At 49.5% G+C, this 17,321-nt stretch overlaps 8 protein-coding genes across 8 annotated transcripts; 4 read left to right on the top strand and 4 right to left on the bottom strand.

The window, feature by feature from the left end:
• Positions 1-199: 199 nt before the first annotated feature.
• Positions 200-2,591, top strand: GUITHDRAFT_133050 (hypothetical protein; the record flags this gene model as incomplete). The annotated part of the gene is made up of 8 exons (XM_005840231.1): positions 200-262; positions 301-348; positions 397-547; positions 586-784; positions 837-2,115; positions 2,169-2,278; positions 2,327-2,381; positions 2,427-2,591. The coding sequence occupies 8 exons, from the start codon at positions 200-202 to the stop codon at positions 2,589-2,591; spliced, it is 2,070 nt and encodes a 689-aa protein (XP_005840288.1).
• Positions 2,592-2,738: 147 nt separating this feature from the next.
• On the bottom strand, positions 2,739-4,145 carry GUITHDRAFT_133049 (hypothetical protein; the record flags this gene model as incomplete). The annotated part of the gene is made up of 7 exons (XM_005840448.1): positions 2,739-2,771; positions 2,823-2,903; positions 2,951-3,030; positions 3,088-3,151; positions 3,199-3,255; positions 3,307-3,462; positions 3,615-4,145. 7 exons carry the CDS (start codon positions 4,143-4,145, stop codon positions 2,739-2,741), a joined length of 1,002 nt encoding a protein of 333 aa, XP_005840505.1.
• A 602-nt stretch (positions 4,146-4,747) lies between these two features.
• Positions 4,748-7,286, top strand: GUITHDRAFT_64472 (hypothetical protein; the record flags this gene model as incomplete). The annotated part of the gene is made up of 9 exons (XM_005840230.1): positions 4,748-5,678; positions 5,727-5,762; positions 5,929-6,068; positions 6,153-6,202; positions 6,297-6,450; positions 6,745-6,825; positions 6,869-6,928; positions 6,974-7,086; positions 7,154-7,286. The coding sequence occupies 9 exons, from the start codon at positions 4,748-4,750 to the stop codon at positions 7,284-7,286; spliced, it is 1,698 nt and encodes a 565-aa protein (XP_005840287.1).
• A 1,628-nt stretch (positions 7,287-8,914) lies between these two features.
• GUITHDRAFT_101010 (hypothetical protein) lies at positions 8,915-9,850 on the bottom strand (the record flags this gene model as incomplete). Its single annotated transcript, XM_005840229.1, has 1 exon — positions 8,915-9,850. One exon carries the CDS (start codon positions 9,848-9,850, stop codon positions 8,915-8,917), a length of 936 nt encoding a protein of 311 aa, XP_005840286.1.
• Positions 9,851-10,355: 505 nt separating this feature from the next.
• On the top strand, positions 10,356-10,995 carry GUITHDRAFT_150372 (hypothetical protein). The gene is made up of 2 exons (XM_005840228.1): positions 10,356-10,504; positions 10,767-10,995. The coding sequence occupies exons 1-2, from the start codon at positions 10,370-10,372 to the stop codon at positions 10,857-10,859; spliced, it is 228 nt and encodes a 75-aa protein (XP_005840285.1). The 5' UTR covers positions 10,356-10,369; the 3' UTR covers positions 10,860-10,995.
• A 126-nt stretch (positions 10,996-11,121) lies between these two features.
• Positions 11,122-12,531, bottom strand: GUITHDRAFT_133046 (hypothetical protein; the record flags this gene model as incomplete). Its single annotated transcript, XM_005840227.1, has 5 exons — positions 11,122-11,736; positions 11,783-11,833; positions 11,879-11,941; positions 12,214-12,302; positions 12,360-12,531. 5 exons carry the CDS (start codon positions 12,529-12,531, stop codon positions 11,122-11,124), a joined length of 990 nt encoding a protein of 329 aa, XP_005840284.1.
• A 1,424-nt stretch (positions 12,532-13,955) lies between these two features.
• On the top strand, positions 13,956-14,495 carry GUITHDRAFT_101008 (hypothetical protein; the record flags this gene model as incomplete). The annotated part of the gene is made up of 4 exons (XM_005840226.1): positions 13,956-14,021; positions 14,068-14,148; positions 14,195-14,327; positions 14,374-14,495. 4 exons carry the CDS (start codon positions 13,956-13,958, stop codon positions 14,493-14,495), a joined length of 402 nt encoding a protein of 133 aa, XP_005840283.1.
• Positions 14,496-14,914: 419 nt separating this feature from the next.
• Positions 14,915-17,130, bottom strand: GUITHDRAFT_101007 (hypothetical protein; the record flags this gene model as incomplete). The annotated part of the gene is made up of 16 exons (XM_005840225.1): positions 14,915-14,998; positions 15,067-15,153; positions 15,211-15,278; positions 15,342-15,405; positions 15,459-15,525; positions 15,569-15,623; positions 15,670-15,722; positions 15,775-15,911; positions 16,032-16,182; positions 16,236-16,253; positions 16,307-16,464; positions 16,514-16,584; positions 16,636-16,731; positions 16,776-16,852; positions 16,904-16,996; positions 17,045-17,130. 16 exons carry the CDS (start codon positions 17,128-17,130, stop codon positions 14,915-14,917), a joined length of 1,365 nt encoding a protein of 454 aa, XP_005840282.1.
• Positions 17,131-17,321: the final 191 nt, after the last annotated feature.

Here is a 17,321-nt window from a genome sequence, read left to right as displayed (position 1 = left end):
ACCAGTGACTACCGTTGCTATGCAATGGTGGACGACGGGACGGAGCAGGGGAAGCTCGGAAGGGACATGGGATGGGAGAAGTCGAACTAGAAGGTCGAGAAGCACTGGGATGACAGCAGAGAGCAAGGACTTGAGGCGAACCGCAGGAGGAAGCTTCGAAAGGTCGACAGCGCTCCTACCCACCTCCATCGACCTCACGATGCTTCAGGATGACAACTCTGCGAAGCCCTCTGACAGGATCAGAGAAAGAAATTCTTCGAAGGTCAGCATGTCCTGAATGATAGAGCAACTCGTGTGCAGAACCCTGACATTTGGATGGACAGCAATCTATGGATGCGAGGAAAGGCGGTAGGTACTATCTTGTTGTCAGTGAAGATCCTTACTAGCCTGGCATAGAAACTTGATGTGCACGATTCAGTGTTCCTTGAAAATTCCCTTCGCTTTCCTCACAAGTCGAAAACGATTGAAAATTCTGTTCGCGCTCTTGGCCGTATATCAAGACATCCAAATCCAAAGATTCGATCCGCGGCACTCTTAGGGACTGCAGGTATTGTTGAAGGTTTCCGATGACCTTGAACACTCAAGATATGAAACTAGACAGGAAGAACTTTGGGAATTCAGTTTGTCTCTCGTACATCATGCCAAGACTGAACGATGAAGACGACCTTGTCAAGATCGCGGCTCTCAAAGCTCTGGAAAGAATTGGAGACCCTAACACAAATCAACTGTTCATGGAATTGAAGATCGTAGTATTGAAATCGTCAAATTTACCAAAGAAAGACAAGTACCATTCAATCATAGAATCTAGAGGGATTGTATTTAACGGCTTCATGCAGGTTTGGCTCTTGTGATGCATATTGCAGAATACTGCTACGTAGTGGAGATAAGGAGAATGAATTGGGAAGAACACCAATCGTTTGGCGAAACTTGAATCCAAAATGGAACATGAGCCTCCATCATGAAGTTAAAGACCGTTCTCAAGATGTGCTTGTCTTCTCGTTGTGGGATGAGGATGGCGAAGTGGATGACTTTGTTGGCGAGTGCTTGCTTCCCTTGAAGTCCATTCCGTTGGATGAACATGATTTTCATCCTGCCATGCATCCTTTCCGCTTGACGCTGCATGAGGACAATGAGGTGGTCAAGGGATTCAACAGCGTCAGTCAAAAGAACGATGGGAAGGTTTCGAAACTGTCCGTGGAAGTGGGATACTCTGAATTCTTCAATTCAAGCATTGTCAAGATGAAGATCATAGACCTGCTACAGTATGGGAGCCATCAAGTGAAGTTGGCTGCACTCTCAACGTGTTATTCTTATTGGACAGAGGGAGAAGAAAAACTTCTCCGCGTTTTAGCAGATTTGATCGAAGATGAAAGTGATGAAATCAGATTTGCAAGCATGAAATTGTTTATTGAACTGAGCAAATATGATGATGAAATGGCTATCGAAACGATTTGCAAGAAATTGACCAGCGACAATCAGAAATGCAGGCATCTTGCACTACACATATTGTCGAATATCGTGACGCAAGGATCAGCAACAGCTGTGAATATTGTTCTCTCTTTGCTTCGAGAGACTTCGATGCAGAAGAGGGACCTTGTCTTTGATGCCATGACACTGATAGCAGACCATTCACTAATACAGACTCTGATTGCTCGTGGAAAGGATGAGTCTGACGTCTCTAGAGCAGACTGCTTGTCTATGCTTGCTATAATCTTGACCAAAGACGACCACTGGTTGCTTGCGGGTAACGCAAATCCCTTAAGAGACACTTCTGATCATCTGGCAGACTTGACAGACTTGATGAAGGATGAAGATCCTGGCTGTCGACGAGCTGCTGTAGAATGCATTGCAAAGATTGCTCTGCTGAACAAAGTTTGCTACCCTGAGGCAACAGCAGAAGCAAGGCGAATGCTCGAGGAGAAGGAAGGAATCGAAGCTCACTCAGGGGATCCGAATCCGATCATCCAAAGCACTATCCGCAACTCTTTGCAGAAAATCAGAGTGAAGACGGGTACCTACGTGGATTATCAACGAACAGAAGAGGGTCAGTTCTCACAACTCCTTCCTGCCAAGTTGGTGAAACTTTCCGCCTCTCGTGGGATAGTCAGTGAAGAGGTTGGGCGAAAGATATTCTGTTGTTTGCCTTAGGCCTGAGGTCTTTTTGACAGGTGCTGGAGATGCCGCATGACACGAAGTTTCACAGCTCTCTTCCTTATCGACCTCCCACTCCCCCTTGGGATCCCATTGCACAACAGAAGCAAAGGATTCAAACGCTCATGTACGCTGTTGCTTGAGATTGATTCAAGTTTCCTGAACATACTGGCAGCGTTAACATGCAAAATGAGCTTGCTGGGCTGGAGCTAGTCATAAAAGAGTACAAGGTTTGCGATACTCTGGTTCTGAGACAAGACTGACGTCTTTGACAGTCTATGAAAAGTGAGGGAAGGCTAGGCTTGTCACAAGCAATGGAATATGAGGAGAAACAAAAAGCGATCGAGAACCTGAAAGAAAGTATCTCTCGGTATACCAAAAATGCATGCCATGGTTGTGAAGTGCTGAATACAAGATGTCTAGGAATCAAGATGAGCTAGCGGAGCTGAACAAGAACAATAAGGTGCAGCCCAACAACACAACTAAATTAGGGTTCAGGGTGAATTTGAGTCAAACGCCGCCACATCACTGTGACCTCAATTATTGTATTCGATCTCAATTCTACTAAATAAACAAATCTTTGTATGCTATAGTGCCTTAACTTTGACCGCAGCAGCGTTCTGTAAGAAATTTGTCACTATGCATGACACCAATCAAACAAGGTGACTGACTTGTTCCTCCGCGTACTGTTGGAGCATCTCGGGCGTCGCATGGATCCCTTGGGCCAGCCACTGCTTTCTCTTTTCCTCGACCTGCACATCAGTTCAGTAACGCTTTGAAGATCTCCGATTGCAAAGACCAGGCGCTTTCGTCGCTTCTCTGCCTCTTTCTGCTTCTTCTCCAATCTTCGCTTTGCCCGTTTCTGTGCTTCCGGTCCAACTGAAATGGTTTCATGAGTACACACAAAGATCCCTCACGACAAAATGAAGTGAAGACCTTCTCGTACGACTCCAAGAGCTTTTCTTAGAATGTTAACATCTGCCAGCTTACATTCTCGGAGCTTGAGAACAGTCAATATGAATAAAGCGAGGAATTCATAGCTCTTACGTTCATGGTACAATCAGGGAAGGACAGGTGAAGTTTGACGGTTTGGAGCGATTTACCCTATCCAACAATGTGATGATCTTGCTCTCATCGCGCTCATTGCCAACTCACCATCTCGATCACATAGTGAATCAAAGACACTTCGGTCTGATTGTGCGCTACACAAACAATGGCATGCTCAATGCTGTCCATTGATACAGTTTTGCCAAGTCGGACACCGAAACAGTCGATGAGTAAATTCTTGAACTCAGAAAGATTTTTGTCTTTCTATACAAAGCGTGAGCAACTGACCACATTTCAAGAAGGAATGGTTGGAGGCGAGGAGAGAGAGTTGAAGGCAGGATAGAAAGCAGGGAGGTAGATCAGAAGAAAGGGAGGGGCAGAAGGAAAGGTAAAGGAGGAGAAGGAGGAGAGAAGACCTGCCATTGTTGTCCGATAAAGACGAAACAAGGAGGAGAACCGTAACTTGGAAACTTCCGTACTGATGTATGGTTATTGCTTTCATTTCTTGAACTTCGCGTGATTTTAAATTCGAAGTGGTCCAGTATTTTTTCGTTAAAAAGCCGCCCAAATGCAAGATTACGGGGCTTTTTCTGAGTGCTTGAGGCATGAATATACATGCTAGCACGCTTCTTTCTACAAATATCCTCCAAAAATGAATTTCCCTGAAGTTTTCCTCCATCAATCTTTTCCCCAAGTAATAGTGCATTTGGCTTCTTCAAAGTGTTCAAGTCCAAGAGATTACATTTGGTCTCCTCATCGAGTGAGGCGCCTCTCAACAAGAGGGCAACCCTCTCAGTCTTGTACAACTCCTGTCCTGCAAGCCATACAGGTATCTTGGGCTCATTCTTTTCCACGATCTTCGCTGCCAATTTCAGGTTGGAGCCTTTGGGTTTTGATGGGAGAGCGAGAGGAACGAAGAGAAGGGCGTACAGCATGGTCAGCTTCATCTCTTAGATGAGGAGCCAGCAAGAAGCCAGCTAAGCGGCAAGGTCTGGTCGGCCAGCAACGCGTTCAGCGAGCAGGCGGATCGCAGCCAGCGAGCATGGGAATGTCGATAGGGGTTGGCTGGGAACAGGAGGGGTAGTTTTATATGAATGAAGAAGGTGGGGTAGGAGGTTGAAAGATATGGTGGGGTGAAACATGCTCCGAGGAGGGGTGTTGAAATATGAAATTGGGGGTGTTGTGTACCCAGGTGGGTTCAAGTATCTATGGGGGTGGGGTTGACCCATTATTTAGTTTAAGAGAGGGAGGGTGGTCCCATGGGTTGCTAGAGCAGGGTGGGCGCCGCATGCAGGGAGCGACGAGAGGTTGGAACGAAGAGGAGCGCGGCATGAGGAGAGCGACAATGCTGAGCCTCCTGCAGCTTGTGAGGATCTCTTGCCTCATGCTATCAACCACCTCGATCGCGTCTTCGGCGGAGGGGAGAGTGCTTCACGCATGGATCCAACCCCGTCTGAACGTATGTGGAGGGACGCTTTCGCGCCGTGGCTCGCATGTGTGCTCGCTTCGTCAAGTAGCAGCAAAGACGAGATCATCTAATTGTTTGAGTATGATCGCCTCTGATCCCAGCGTGAAGGGAGTCCAAGTACCCCCAGCGCAACGAGAATCGCTTCCAGTGCGTTACTACGACACAACACTCAGAGACGGTGCACAGGGAGAAGGGATCTCGCTTTCTTGCGACGACAAGCTTAGGATAGCTTCTCGATTGCATAGATTTGGTGTAGATTATATCGAAGGAGGATGGCCTGGTTCAAACCCGAAGGATGCCGAATTCTTTGAGCGTGCCAAGGTAGAGCTACCTCCAGCCGCATGGGATAAGGTTGCGGCGTTTGGTTCCACAAGGTACAAGAACGTAAAAGTGGAGGATGACAAGCAGGTCAAGATGCTGGTGGATTCAGGTGCTCGGGTTGTAACACTTGTAGGGAAGTCTTGGGACCTGCATGTCGACCAGGTCTTGGAAACCAGTCGAGAAGAGAATCTTGCTATGATCTTTGATACGGTTTCATACCTGAAATCTCTTGGGCGGGAGGTCATGCTCGATGCTGAGCACTTCTTTGATGGTTATTCTGCCAACCCTGAGTACGCGATGTCTTGCCTGGATGCCGCTGTCAACGCAGGTGTGGATTGGCTGGTGTTGTGCGACACCAATGGGGGGAGTTTGCCGTGGGACATAGAGGAGCTGACTAGGGAGGTTGTCACCCGGTTTCCAACAACAAATGTGGGCATTCATTGCCACAATGACCAGGGAATGGCAGTCGCAAACAGTTTGGCTGCTGTAAAAGGTGGGGCCAGGGTAATTCAGGGGACTGTGAATGGGTACGGCGAAAGAACAGGAAATGCAAACGCTATGTCGATTCTTCCTACGCTGAGTCTAGCAATGAAAGAGGACTGCACGATAGGTCTTGATCACCTTAAAGGAATCACTTCGCTTTCACGCTACGTCGATGAGCAAGCAAATCAGCCAAACAATCCTCATGCTGGTAACGAACGATTGATGAGGCTCCGCACAACTGATTGACTGCTCTTAGCATATGTTGGTAGCATGTCATTCGCCACACAAGCATGTTTTCCATCTGGGAATGATCGAGATACTGTAGTTTGTTGAAGTACCCCTGCAACATTCACTGATACATTCATTTCAGGCAAGAATTCGCTTTGATGGATCTGAAGTTGGTAACGATCTGTTGTCAACTGTTCCTGGTCTGCATCCCTCTTTTTGAACTTGTTGAGTATTGATGTCTGAAGCAGGTCCTTCAAAGTCTGGCAATATTGAGACAGGAAAGCAAGTTCTGCCCGAGGCTGTAAAAAAAAAGGCGGTAGTTGCCCGATTCGTGCTCACTTGTTTTTTAGATGATCAAATCTTTGCGAAAGTATGCCGATGATGTCGAGATCAACCGAAGGTTTATCTTTTGTTCAAACTTATGAGCAACTGAACTTTGTACAGTGCGGAAAAGATTATGCAGATTGTGCGATCTCTTGATCAGAAGGGATATTTCTTCGAAGGGTACCTCAGCAATTCAGATCCAAATATCTAATTAATTTTCAGGGCTGATGCTTCAGTTGATCTGATGCTCAGGCGCTCGCTTTCAGCTTATAAGGCATTTTTGTTTTCTCCCGATGAACGTGATTGACATTCGGAACTCGTCGCAGCCTCCGTTCGAGATCCTAGATTACAACGTGATAGTATGGGACGATGGACCTTCACAGTATGGAAACTTTGGTCAAGCGAGAGCAACGGTGGTCATCATCGCTGTGCCGCAAATTTTTGACAGACCTGATGCTAGGTCAAGCTGAGGGTGGGTCAGGAAACGGTGAATCGATATGTAATCAAGGAGTTGCGAAAAGTGAGCTCGAGTCCTGTCGATAAGGCCACTGACGTTCATGGGGTAGCTGGGCGATCTTGCTTCAGATGCTGCAAACCTTGCAGGTGAAGTTTGTTTGCTTTGTTTTCCGTTGCTTACGGTAGCTTGCAGTTCTTGCTGCTAAGATGGCACAAGGCGATGAAGCGAAGGTCTCGGCGTCATCTCATTGCGCACTTGATGGAAGCTCACAGTCCAACGGCAGGGAACAGAAATCCTCGAAGTCGCTGAAGGGAATGGTCCAGTCAACGCCTTGGGCAAGGCGCTCGTGAAGGTTGGGGGTGTGGACGGTACGAGAGCATGTTAACAAGAAGCAGGCGCTGCTGCCTCTTTTCTCCTCCCTCGAGTTCGTGGAGCTGAGGGACTACAAGGTTTCGAGGTGTGCCAGGAGCCTATCAGTCTCACTGGCGTCTTAGGTTCGCATCCTAGACAATGAAGCAGCGACTGCAGCAGTCCCAAGAGTCATGATTGAGTTTCAAGACACTCAGCTGGGGAAACGATGGACCACTGCGAGCGCAGACTCGAACATGTAAGTACAAGCGCAAGCGGGGCAGAGCAAGTCGTCGGTTCCGACATTGACTCACCCTTTTTATCAGAATCTCTGCATCTTTCAATGCTCTTGTTGATGGCGTCGAATATCACCTTGAACACAGACATCTGGTAAGTGAAACTCGTACCGGACGGTCATTCGTAATGTTTCAAAAGGACCAGGACGATTCTTCCTTTTGAAGAGCACATCTCGCATACTACTTGCCTACCCTGCCACAGTTTTCAATTTCAAATTACATCATTGAATCAAAATCCAATCCTGAGATCGATCGGAGTCTGGCGCGGCCGGTCGGATCGGATTATCGCACTGAGGCACCGGGTGATCGTACGAGTCAAGTCACTGGTAGGCCGCCGCCGTACTGAGTCCCGGCCCGCGGGGCAGGCTCCCGGCCCGCGGAGGCTCCGCCGCCGCCGCGGGGGGCGTACCGTACGGTCGGACCACTGGCGCGGCAGTGCCGCATTCGGCCGCCGAGTCAGTCACAGTGTACGGGTCCGATACGGTCACTCCCCGGGCCGCCGGGGGGCCGGCCGCGCCCCCCGGCCGCCGGCTACCGGGGCCGCTGAGCCTAGTGGGCCCTCAAGTATTAACTCGGCGCTATCTGTTTGGCACGGCTGGTATGTCCTTCTGTCGCCGATCGGACGGTCATTCTTGATTGCATCCGAGTCCGCTCAGTCCCTTAACTCACCTTCAAGGCTCTGAAAGTTTTACTCAAACGGTTATGTTAAAAAGCGCCGTCACTGTGGCACGGTGGCACAGCGGCAGTGTCCCGGAGTCCGGCGAGTCAGCGGTGCGGGAGTCCGTCGGTTATGCCCCCCGGCCCGGCAGGCTTAACTCAGCCTGCCAGGGCAGCCTTAGTTCCCGTTACCGTGTGTCACTCACGGTAGGCCGGACCGGGCGGCCGGGCCGGCCGCGGGCCCGGCCACCCTTGACGCTGCGGGTATCCGGGAATATCCGGAAGTATCCGGCGGCCTTTCGTGGTATGGTTGAACAGGGCAAGAACACAAGGGTACAGGGGTAAGAGCAAAAGACGAGATTGTAAGGACAACAGAACAATCACCTGGAGTTGACATCGCGAATTATCCCACAAGACACACGTTCACAGAATAGTGATGGGCAGAACAAGACATATCAATGAATTTCTGTCACTTGTATTGTTGTCAGTGTTTTCGATATGCGCAGCGAAGGTCTGTTCCTATCAATTATGTCAGCATTATGTAAACTTTATCATAACAGGATCTGAATCCAGCAGAAAGTGAATCGACCCTTGAAATGTTAAAAAGCTATAATGAAGAGGAAATGCCGAGTTTCTTGAGTTCTTCAGATAGTGTATCGCGACCTCTTGCTAGGACGTTTGATGCACAAGGGAGGCCAGTCTATTATGTACCCGGCCAGGCTCAGTATGCACTTAACAAAAATCAAGTGAGCGAAGTGCTCAGCCTGGCTCATGGCGAGCTAACTTTTCACAGGAGCACCTTTCTACTATGCGGGCGCGGGTGAGTCATGCGAGGAATCGAATGCAGGTTCTACCATATGGTCTTGGTTAGCCTTACGAACTGGAGTAATATCTTTGCCTTGCAGCAACTTGAGGGAGAAGGATCTGCTGGTGAAACTCATCTGCTGGAGATAAGCGGTAAGCTACATCCTCGTGCAGTGCATAGATGTGATGGAATCTGATGCAGGATATTTCTTCATTGCTTTTGGAGGAACTCTTCTTGTTTGTATAAGGGTGGGAATCCCAGTCTCGCTCAACAAATAAATTTCTTGGGACTGTCATTGCACTGGCTCATTTTTATGCTTTATTCCAATCTTAGGTTGCGCCAAGGTTTGCCGCTCTGTATTCATATTTCTTTGCCTCATTGATACCAAAAGCCGCCTTTTTCTCTTCAGAATGTGCAGAGGTTCGCAAATTGCGGATCTCACGGTCCAATCTTTCGGCAGCCACCAGAGCCTGAAGAGCTTTCCTGTCGGTCCTCTCTGTCGATGAAACAACATGACGAGTGTTGTCCTCCCGGGTAGCCAAGGAAAGAGCTTGCTTTGAGCGAGCAAAACGTGCAGCTGCATTGCGATAATCCGCAGAGCCTTCCCTGATCTCCTCACGTGCACTTTTACCTTCAGCAGCAAGTACATGCACTGGAAGCATCCCCCCAAAGTCTTGCTTGCGAACATTCTGGATGACGTTCGACACAAATAAATTTTCTTTCGCATCAGCTCTCTCCTTTTGAGCAAGTTTGTGTTTCGCTGCCGCTTTGTGGATGCTGGAGATTTCAGAATCGATTTCTGTTTCAATCTTCTTCAAGCTCTTCTGGTTATTGGTGACTTTCGCCTTCACCTCTGCAACGTGGGCATATTTGAGAACCTTCTTTGCAGCGTCTATCTTCTCGGCCGATGAGTTATCTATCTTCTGTGCAATCTTCAAATCTTTGGTTGCCTGCACTGCAAAGTTCTCGGCCGCTCGCATGTATTTGACGTTCTCGATTCTTGCTCTCTCGTTGTTCCTCATATCAATACGGTATTTGTTCAACTCCTCACGTCCTTCCTTCACCATTTCAGAGGCTTTCTTCTCTTTTGCTATTGATAGCTCCACGTCCTTACGTAGCGTGCCCTCCTCACGCTTCAGCTTGTTTTTTGACACTTTCTTGGAAAGAAGCTGCCTTGCCAGCTCATCATCCACAACAAATTTTTGGGCTGAAATTCTGTCCTGACCCGAATGGAGCTCTCCATAAAGTTTTTGCACCCCTGACATGGTTTTTTCCACCGATTTCTGATTCGTTTCAGCTCCAGCTGCCCTGCCGTATGATGACAGCAATGGTATAGCGCCATAATCGACAAGTTCACCATAGGCTCTCTTATGTTTTAGAGCATTTAGAATACTGATCTGAGAGCGATGGGAGAGCGCTCCTTGTAACGGCTTTGCTACTCGTTCAAGCTCGCGAACAGCACCATCACCCGCATCATAGGCGAGGAAAAACGGCGTTAGTATTGGGTCGGTCGGCTGATCGCTGAAAACTTCTGCAAGAGATGATCGATGCGAGCGCGATATTTGGACCACAACAACGAGGAGCGCAACTGCTATGCACGCAGCTGATGCCCATCCCCATCGCCCGCCCATGCCGCGCCCCTTCGCCATCATGGAGACCACCCCCGACAAGCAAAGCGGATACTCGCGGATACTCACACGGATATTTGTAACCGAAAAACGTCCTTGAAAGTAACGCTCGTTCATAACCGTTACGCGCGAGACGAAGAGGCGCGTGGCGATTCAATGCTGACCAAGTTGTTGCGAACGAACTTGACTTTGTGGACGGTGCCGGGAGAGAATGTCACCAACCCGGGAGGGAAGGAGAACCTCAACCCCCTCGACGACCTCTCCTCTTCCCTCCATCCCTGGGGAACTAGGGTGAGTTGAATTCACTCGTGTTCTTGTGACGATCCTCCTGCCTCGACTCACCTTGGCTGAGCATGCGGCTGTTGTTTCATGGAGGCTGCCTCGTTGTCGATGATTTCGCCTCTTCAAATCTATCACTGCGTGCCTGTGTCTTTACTTCTGTTAATTGACTTGGGTGTGTGTGTGCGAGAGAAATGGATTTGGTCACCCTTGCTTTCATTCGCTATATTCATCAAGTGTAATCCTGCCCTCGCACTGATATTTTTCACGCTAGATTCCCACTCTTGAGTACGGAGCCAAGGATTATGAGCAGTACGGAGAGATCTGTCCTTCCGAGGGCCCAAGCGGTGGAGAATGGGCTTGCTAAGCTTTATTTTCCTTGAGTGGTCCAAATTTCCTACACAAAGGATACACGCATTTTAGATGGTTTCCTATCCTGCAAAGCATGTTGCTGTCTTGGCACCAAGAATTCGACCTGATATTTATAAACAGTCTTGTATTCCATGTAGTGCTCTCTCTATTCGCTATGTTGTGTTCAGGTTTGAGCAGGGACAGGAGACTTCAGGTGGAAATGGAGTAGGATTCATGATTTCAACCCTTTATCTCCTAACTTTGAGACACATCAGCTGTCATTCACAGAAGTCTTCATTCTCAACACTTCGGATAATCTCTAACAAAGCAGCCTGTGCGGCATCTCTTTGAGCAACTTGTTCCGAGTCTGCGATCTTTCCCAGTGATTTTACAACTTGCCGATCTGTGGGCGAGCCCAGGCGTCCGAGCGCCGATATGCCTTCCAACCGCACAGCCGGATTCTTGTCATTCAACGCGTTAAGGACCATTGGAACGACCGTAGCATGGCCCCTAGACGCAGCTTTGGAAATAGCCTTCAAACCTGAGAGTCTGATTGCAACCTCCTCGTGCTGCAGGCACTGGATAAGCACAGCAATCACCTTGGCGTCATCAAGCTTAGCCACATCGCCGATTGCTTGCACGCATGGCAAAGCTACGATGTAATCCTCAGCATCGATAGCTGTTAATAGCAAATCAACCACTCTCCGGTTTCCCCTTGATGCAATTCGCCCGAGAGCTTTTGCAATCCTTTCCTTGGTGAAGTCATTGCTCTCTGTTTCGAACATGCGAATTAAGACGGTGATCACTTCAGGGTCGTCCTTCCTCGACAAGTCAGGAAGAGCGCGAATGAGCGCGTCTTTTGAGGGCGAGTCGTACACTTCATCCGCTTCCTCCTGTGAAGAGCAACTCAGACGAAGGATCCAGCTAGATGAAGGATACCGTCATGGAAGCCTCCATCGACACCAAAAGCTTGAGAAGAGCGTCGGTAACCTGACTCAATCAAAATCAATGATGCGCTTATGACAGGCTTTTCACCGCACAAAGACTTGCCTTGGAATTTGGCTCCTTAATCACGTTTTGTAGGCCTTTCACTGCAGCCTGTACAGACGATCACGAATCAAATAGAAGATAACAACCGGTTTCTACCACGATAACTTGCTCTTCATCAGATTCTAAGTGTTCCAGAAAAATTTCAATCACACTTTCATCCTCTGGAAATCGGCAAATGAGCAACCCGGCGGCTTCTGTTCGCATGTACAGACCTCGATGAGCTGTCTTCCGCATCCCCCGTAGTCCAATCACAGCCATGTCAGTAGATTTGTGCTGCAGATCACGTCACTCTTGATTCCCTGGACTCGTCTCAAACTGACCCTTGCAAGGTTCTTGAAGGCGTCCAATGCAACTCTGTCGCCTCGTTCGGTCAGCTTCTCGATCGCGCTACCAGCTCTTGCACGAACGGCTGTGAGAGACGAGTGAGCTCAACAGGTTCATCACGTCTCCATTGAGATCTACTCACCAAATGATTCATCATGCAGTCGCTGTAGCAGCACCTGTATGGTGGGCATGTGGCCGATCGGAGCCACCTGCGCGGTAGATGAGCAGCCTGGGACGCACACCGAGATCACGACCTTATCCAGCAGCTCTGTTGCATCATGCCTTATTTTCCAATAAGGGTCGTTCTGGCACATGTGCAATCCAATCTACCACAGCATCACTTGAGCATTCAGTCACGTGCGAGGTAGCACCGAAAGAGCACAATGGTCCCGACACGATCCGTCAAGGGACCGGGGAAGCGCGTCCTGGGACAAACAAGAAAGCCAATCTCGGCGGACATGATCGCTATCATGCCGAGCAATAATATCTGCATTCAGGCCTCCGCTGCAGAAATAGTAAATTCAAAGTCGACCAGAACCAAAGTGAGCACAGAATTCAACAACAATCGACATACAGATTTCTACATAGGGGTCTATGATACAATATCTTACCATGACAGGCCGCATCTTCGGCTATATCGTCTGCAGGCTTCTTGGAAGTTGAGTAACAGGTCCGTATCGTTACCAAAATCGGCCTCGCCGACTTCAATGCTCGTCTGCTCATTGTCTCTGTTCCTTCTTCCATTCAGCTTGACATCGTTCTCTTCTCGAACTCCTCTCTTCTCTCCGACTTCATCATCATCATCCCCCGTCTTCTCTCTCTTCTCTCTCTTCCTCGCGCCTTCCCCCATGTCAACATCTTCGTTTCGCACATGCGCCATTAGGCGCCAGCGACTGAGTGCAACCCTTTTGGAGGGGGTAGTAGGTTCATCCACCACAGGGGGTAGGGGTATCAAAGTGGGGGTTGACTTTCCCTTTATGAGTAGCTATTCAATGGGTAGGGTGCAGAAATATATGGGGTGGGCAGGGGAGGAATGACCCTAACCCATACTTATAGTTTCTATGCTGACCACCACCCCTTATGCGGCCCCTCATCCCCCGTAGGCTCAAGCCATGCACCCGCAGCTGTGTTGATTGGCATGCTCTTCTATCGCTCCTCGGCCATGGCCCCCGCTGCCCCCCCCTTCAGCCGCAGCCCCCTGTCCATCCTCCTCCTCCTCTCCTTCTTCTCAACCCTTGCACTCTCCTCTTGTGATGTTGCGCCATGGCGTCCTGTATCATCCTCCTGGTCGGTTCTTTCTCTCCGTGGAGGCAAATGCACAGGAAGTCGCGGCACCGTCAAGCAGAGAACCAGCGTATGCCCCAGGAGATTTCCCCGCAAGAACAACTACCCGGTTGCTCTCCATTTCATACTCGCTTCACTCTCCTGATCCTGAACAGCTGTTGCGAACAATTCGCCCTTGTACCGGCCCCCGCAAGTTGTCTGCTTTGGAGCGATACCACGGCAAGGAGGTCGTGAGAGACGTATGGACAATCACTTTCTCCATCCGCCATCTCTATGTTCTAACACTTGTCTGGCGAAGGTGTTGTGGCAAGCATCTCCTCGTTCCGTACACACTGACCCAGCTACAATCCCTATCCGTGAGTACACCCTCCTCTCCCCATATCTCGTACAACCTCATCTCCCCATATCTCACTTAGACTCTCCTGTGCCGCTAGGAATCGGGTTCCGCAGCCACATGTGGGAGTCCATCAGGCCTTTCAAGCCGAAGAAGTCTATGGACATCAACGCCAAACTCATTGCGGTCGTTGAGGGATTGCTAGGTCACAAGAACTGATGAAGAGTTACAGGCTTGCGTGAAAGGAGCACGTCACATTGTCGAGCATCTACTTCAGACAGGGGCAGACATCAACTATCTTGTGCAGCCTAAGGTCAGGGCTTCTCACATCTCCCATATCTTACTGATTACATGCTCAGACCGGAGTGCACAAAGATTATATCGGCTTCACCCCGTTGTCTGCTGCTGCGCATTGCGGTCATACATCCTTGGTCAAGCTTCTTGTCCAACAAGGGGCCGATATCAAATGTGGAAGAGAGAAAGATCCGATAGGTACTCCTCTCCTCCTCTCACATCCCAAGTTCAAAGTGGTGAACAGGAAAGGCAAAGTTCTGGTTTGCCCTCAGTAACATGGTCGGCGACAAGAAAATTGAAACTCGCAAAGCGTTATACGCGAAGATATCTCCGTTCTATGGTAATTCCACGTCTTTCGTTGTGTGAGGGGGGTTGAGAATTCGTCTTCTTTCAAGGAAACAATCGCCGGAACCCGGGTAAAAGGAAAACTCGACACCCAAAGGGTCAAGTGGGCAAGCATCATTAGCATGACTCCTCGAATGTACAGTGGCTATGTTTTGATGTGATGATCTACCACTCTCAACCAATTGAGAGGGCTACATTGTTTCTCCGTTTGTGAAGAAATATGAATTGTCTCCACAGAATCGTGAGGGTCGGCTCGACTTTTAGTTGCAGTGGTACTTGTCAAGCATCTTGTGTTGATCAGTGGCTGTTAGACACGAGAGATATTTTCCCCTTGAGATATACATCATAATTCATATATTCTTCGCACTAGGCTAAGAGTACAGCCATATACTTGTGCGGGAATCACGATTGTCGTCATCCTGCGCGAGGTCGATCGGTGGTTAGCTCTGCCTCTGCTTCTCTACGCATTTCTTCTGGTTAATCACAGAGCGCAGCGGGTTGGACCTGCGGTTGTTCCCCACTTCCTGTGCACAGAGAAGTCAGATCCCCTGCTTCTCCTCCTTCACCTCCTCCTCCACCTCTTGTTGCCAACCTTTTGCCCCGAAGACATGGTACAGGGTAAGTGGTTTTCGACTGGTCGGTAATCGATCTGGTACGCTGGGTACGCGCTTGCACTGTTCTGCTTGAGACGTGAGGACGTGCCAGATCAGGAGCAGCAGCAGTAGGATTATGATACCTGGATGACAAAGCAGCTTGGGTTGACGACGTCATCGACCATGCTGTGGTAGTGCTGGCCAGGATTACCTGCGCCATTAGCTTCAGTTCAGCTAATGCGCGAAGACAAGGGGGGAGAAGAGTTGTTCATACCAGTCGGATCAATCGGAGGCATAAGGCACTCACGTTGACCCAACGCGTATCGTCCGACCACCACCTGACAAGCTTGAGAATTCTAGCCACTGACAGTGACGTGAAGGTCAAACGTACTCGAGCTAGCAGCATCGAGGTCTTCTGAGAGCCTTTTGGCAAGACACTGTGGCAGCCAAGCTGTTTGCTGTCATGAAGTCACTCTCTGCATCAACTTCCTCTCAACTCACTTGGCGTCTCGAAAGAAGTATTTGCCGGCCCCGAACTGCCTACCATGGCAGGAGCCTATAGCTCAGCATCAGACTTGATGCCCCGGCATGCTTGTGCTCACCTGAGTTCACCAGGAAGCCCTCGTTGATAACTGCTTGCAAGGGGTCCTCCCAGCTGCGAGATGATCAGCATCTTGATGAGAGACAAGTCTGCTCCATGCATATACCTGCTGTCAAGTTGCGGTAACACGAACGACATCGGCCCATGATCTGGCGGTTCTGGCCGTTGAAATGCCCATCGCTCCATGACGGAAGCCTCCCAGGCTATCCCTCGCTTGAGGATCTCGTTGCGTATGCGATCTCTCTATCGGTTCATTCAGCACTGACACGTCAAGCTCGAGATCGGTCAATCTGCTTCACCTGGACCTCATAGAGATTGCAAAGACCATAGTTGTGTACCCGACTGATGGTGGTGATTTCAAACCTGCATGAGTATGCTTCCTTCAGTCTTCTCTCCTTTGCACTTCCCTCTCTCGACATACGAGGAGCGAGGGACTGAAGCAAAGAAGAGATCGGCAACCATCTCAAACTCTTCGCTCCCTTCCCCCAGCGGCTTCGTCAGCTGCTCATCTTCACTGCTAACAGCATTATCAGAGACATTCTTGCAACAGATCAGACTTCAGTCCACCGCAAGGACTTCCACAGCCTTGATGCCAAGGAAAGAATCAGTTACTCCACCTATTGGATATTCTTCCTCACCAAGGATGTCCAGTCACTGGCGTATCACCATCGTAGCACACATTTCGTTTCCGGCCATCGCTTGTTTGCAGCATACCAGAAATAGGAGCGTTCTTCTCAAATTTCCCTTGAAAGATTCGGAAGACATTCATATTCTGATCCAGACATTCGTAAACTCCCTGACCACTCAGCGTCAGCGCTGCCCCTTCACAATTCTCAGCTCATCACTTCTCCGTCCATCATGTCATGCTTCCAGCTCCCATCGTACTGGTGGTGCTTCCCCTTGTAGTGTCCTCGCCCTGACCAGGACAGTGTCGCAACATTCACTCCCTCGAGGAGGATGGTCTCACCATGGCGACAGTCGTTCTCATAGTCTCCCTCGTAGGTGCAACCGTCTGCCCACCTGTACGTTCCATGCCCATGCCGCATGTTGTCGCTCAGTCCACCTGCCGACCTTCAAACTACCATCGGCACGACTCGACGCTATCACCGTGATAGCATGACCCATCCGGCCACGTGATGGCGCCAACCCCTTGCAAGCTTCCATCATCAAACGTTTCCGACCAGCTGCGGCAAGCTCAGTTGTCTGAGAATTTCACACCAGTCTCCCTCGTCTACCTCGGCCCGGACGGGAAGTCAATCGAACCTGCTTCTGTCAAGGAACTCTCGCCCTCCTCTTCTTCCCAGCTGGTTTCATCCACCCAGCATGACCTGGAGCAGTCAATCAACATACTGCAGGATCAGACGAGGAGGTAAAACCTAATCAACTTTTTATCTTGTGTTTCCGTAGAAATGTTCGATGGAAAAAGAAGATTTTCGAAGTCATCTCGTTCGATGGATTCCATAGTCTTACACGACATCAACTGATACGAAATGTCAAATAGATGCCTGCAAGAAAGGACCGGATGAGGAAAGTGAGGGACAAAAGCTTCTTGCAAACAAGACAAACGGACATCGAGTCAGAGAGGAGGGAGGGAGGGAGGGGAGGGGAGGGGAGGGGAGGGGAGGGGAGGGGAGGGGAGGGGGAGGGGGAGTT

The sequence above is a fragment of the Guillardia theta genome (assembly GCF_000315625.1).
Source record: "Guillardia theta CCMP2712 unplaced genomic scaffold GUITHscaffold_6, whole genome shotgun sequence".
Taxonomy (NCBI): Eukaryota; class Cryptophyceae; order Pyrenomonadales; family Geminigeraceae; genus Guillardia; species Guillardia theta.
Note: the sequence above shows the minus strand (reverse complement) of the source record. Positions and strands in the feature narration are given on the sequence as shown.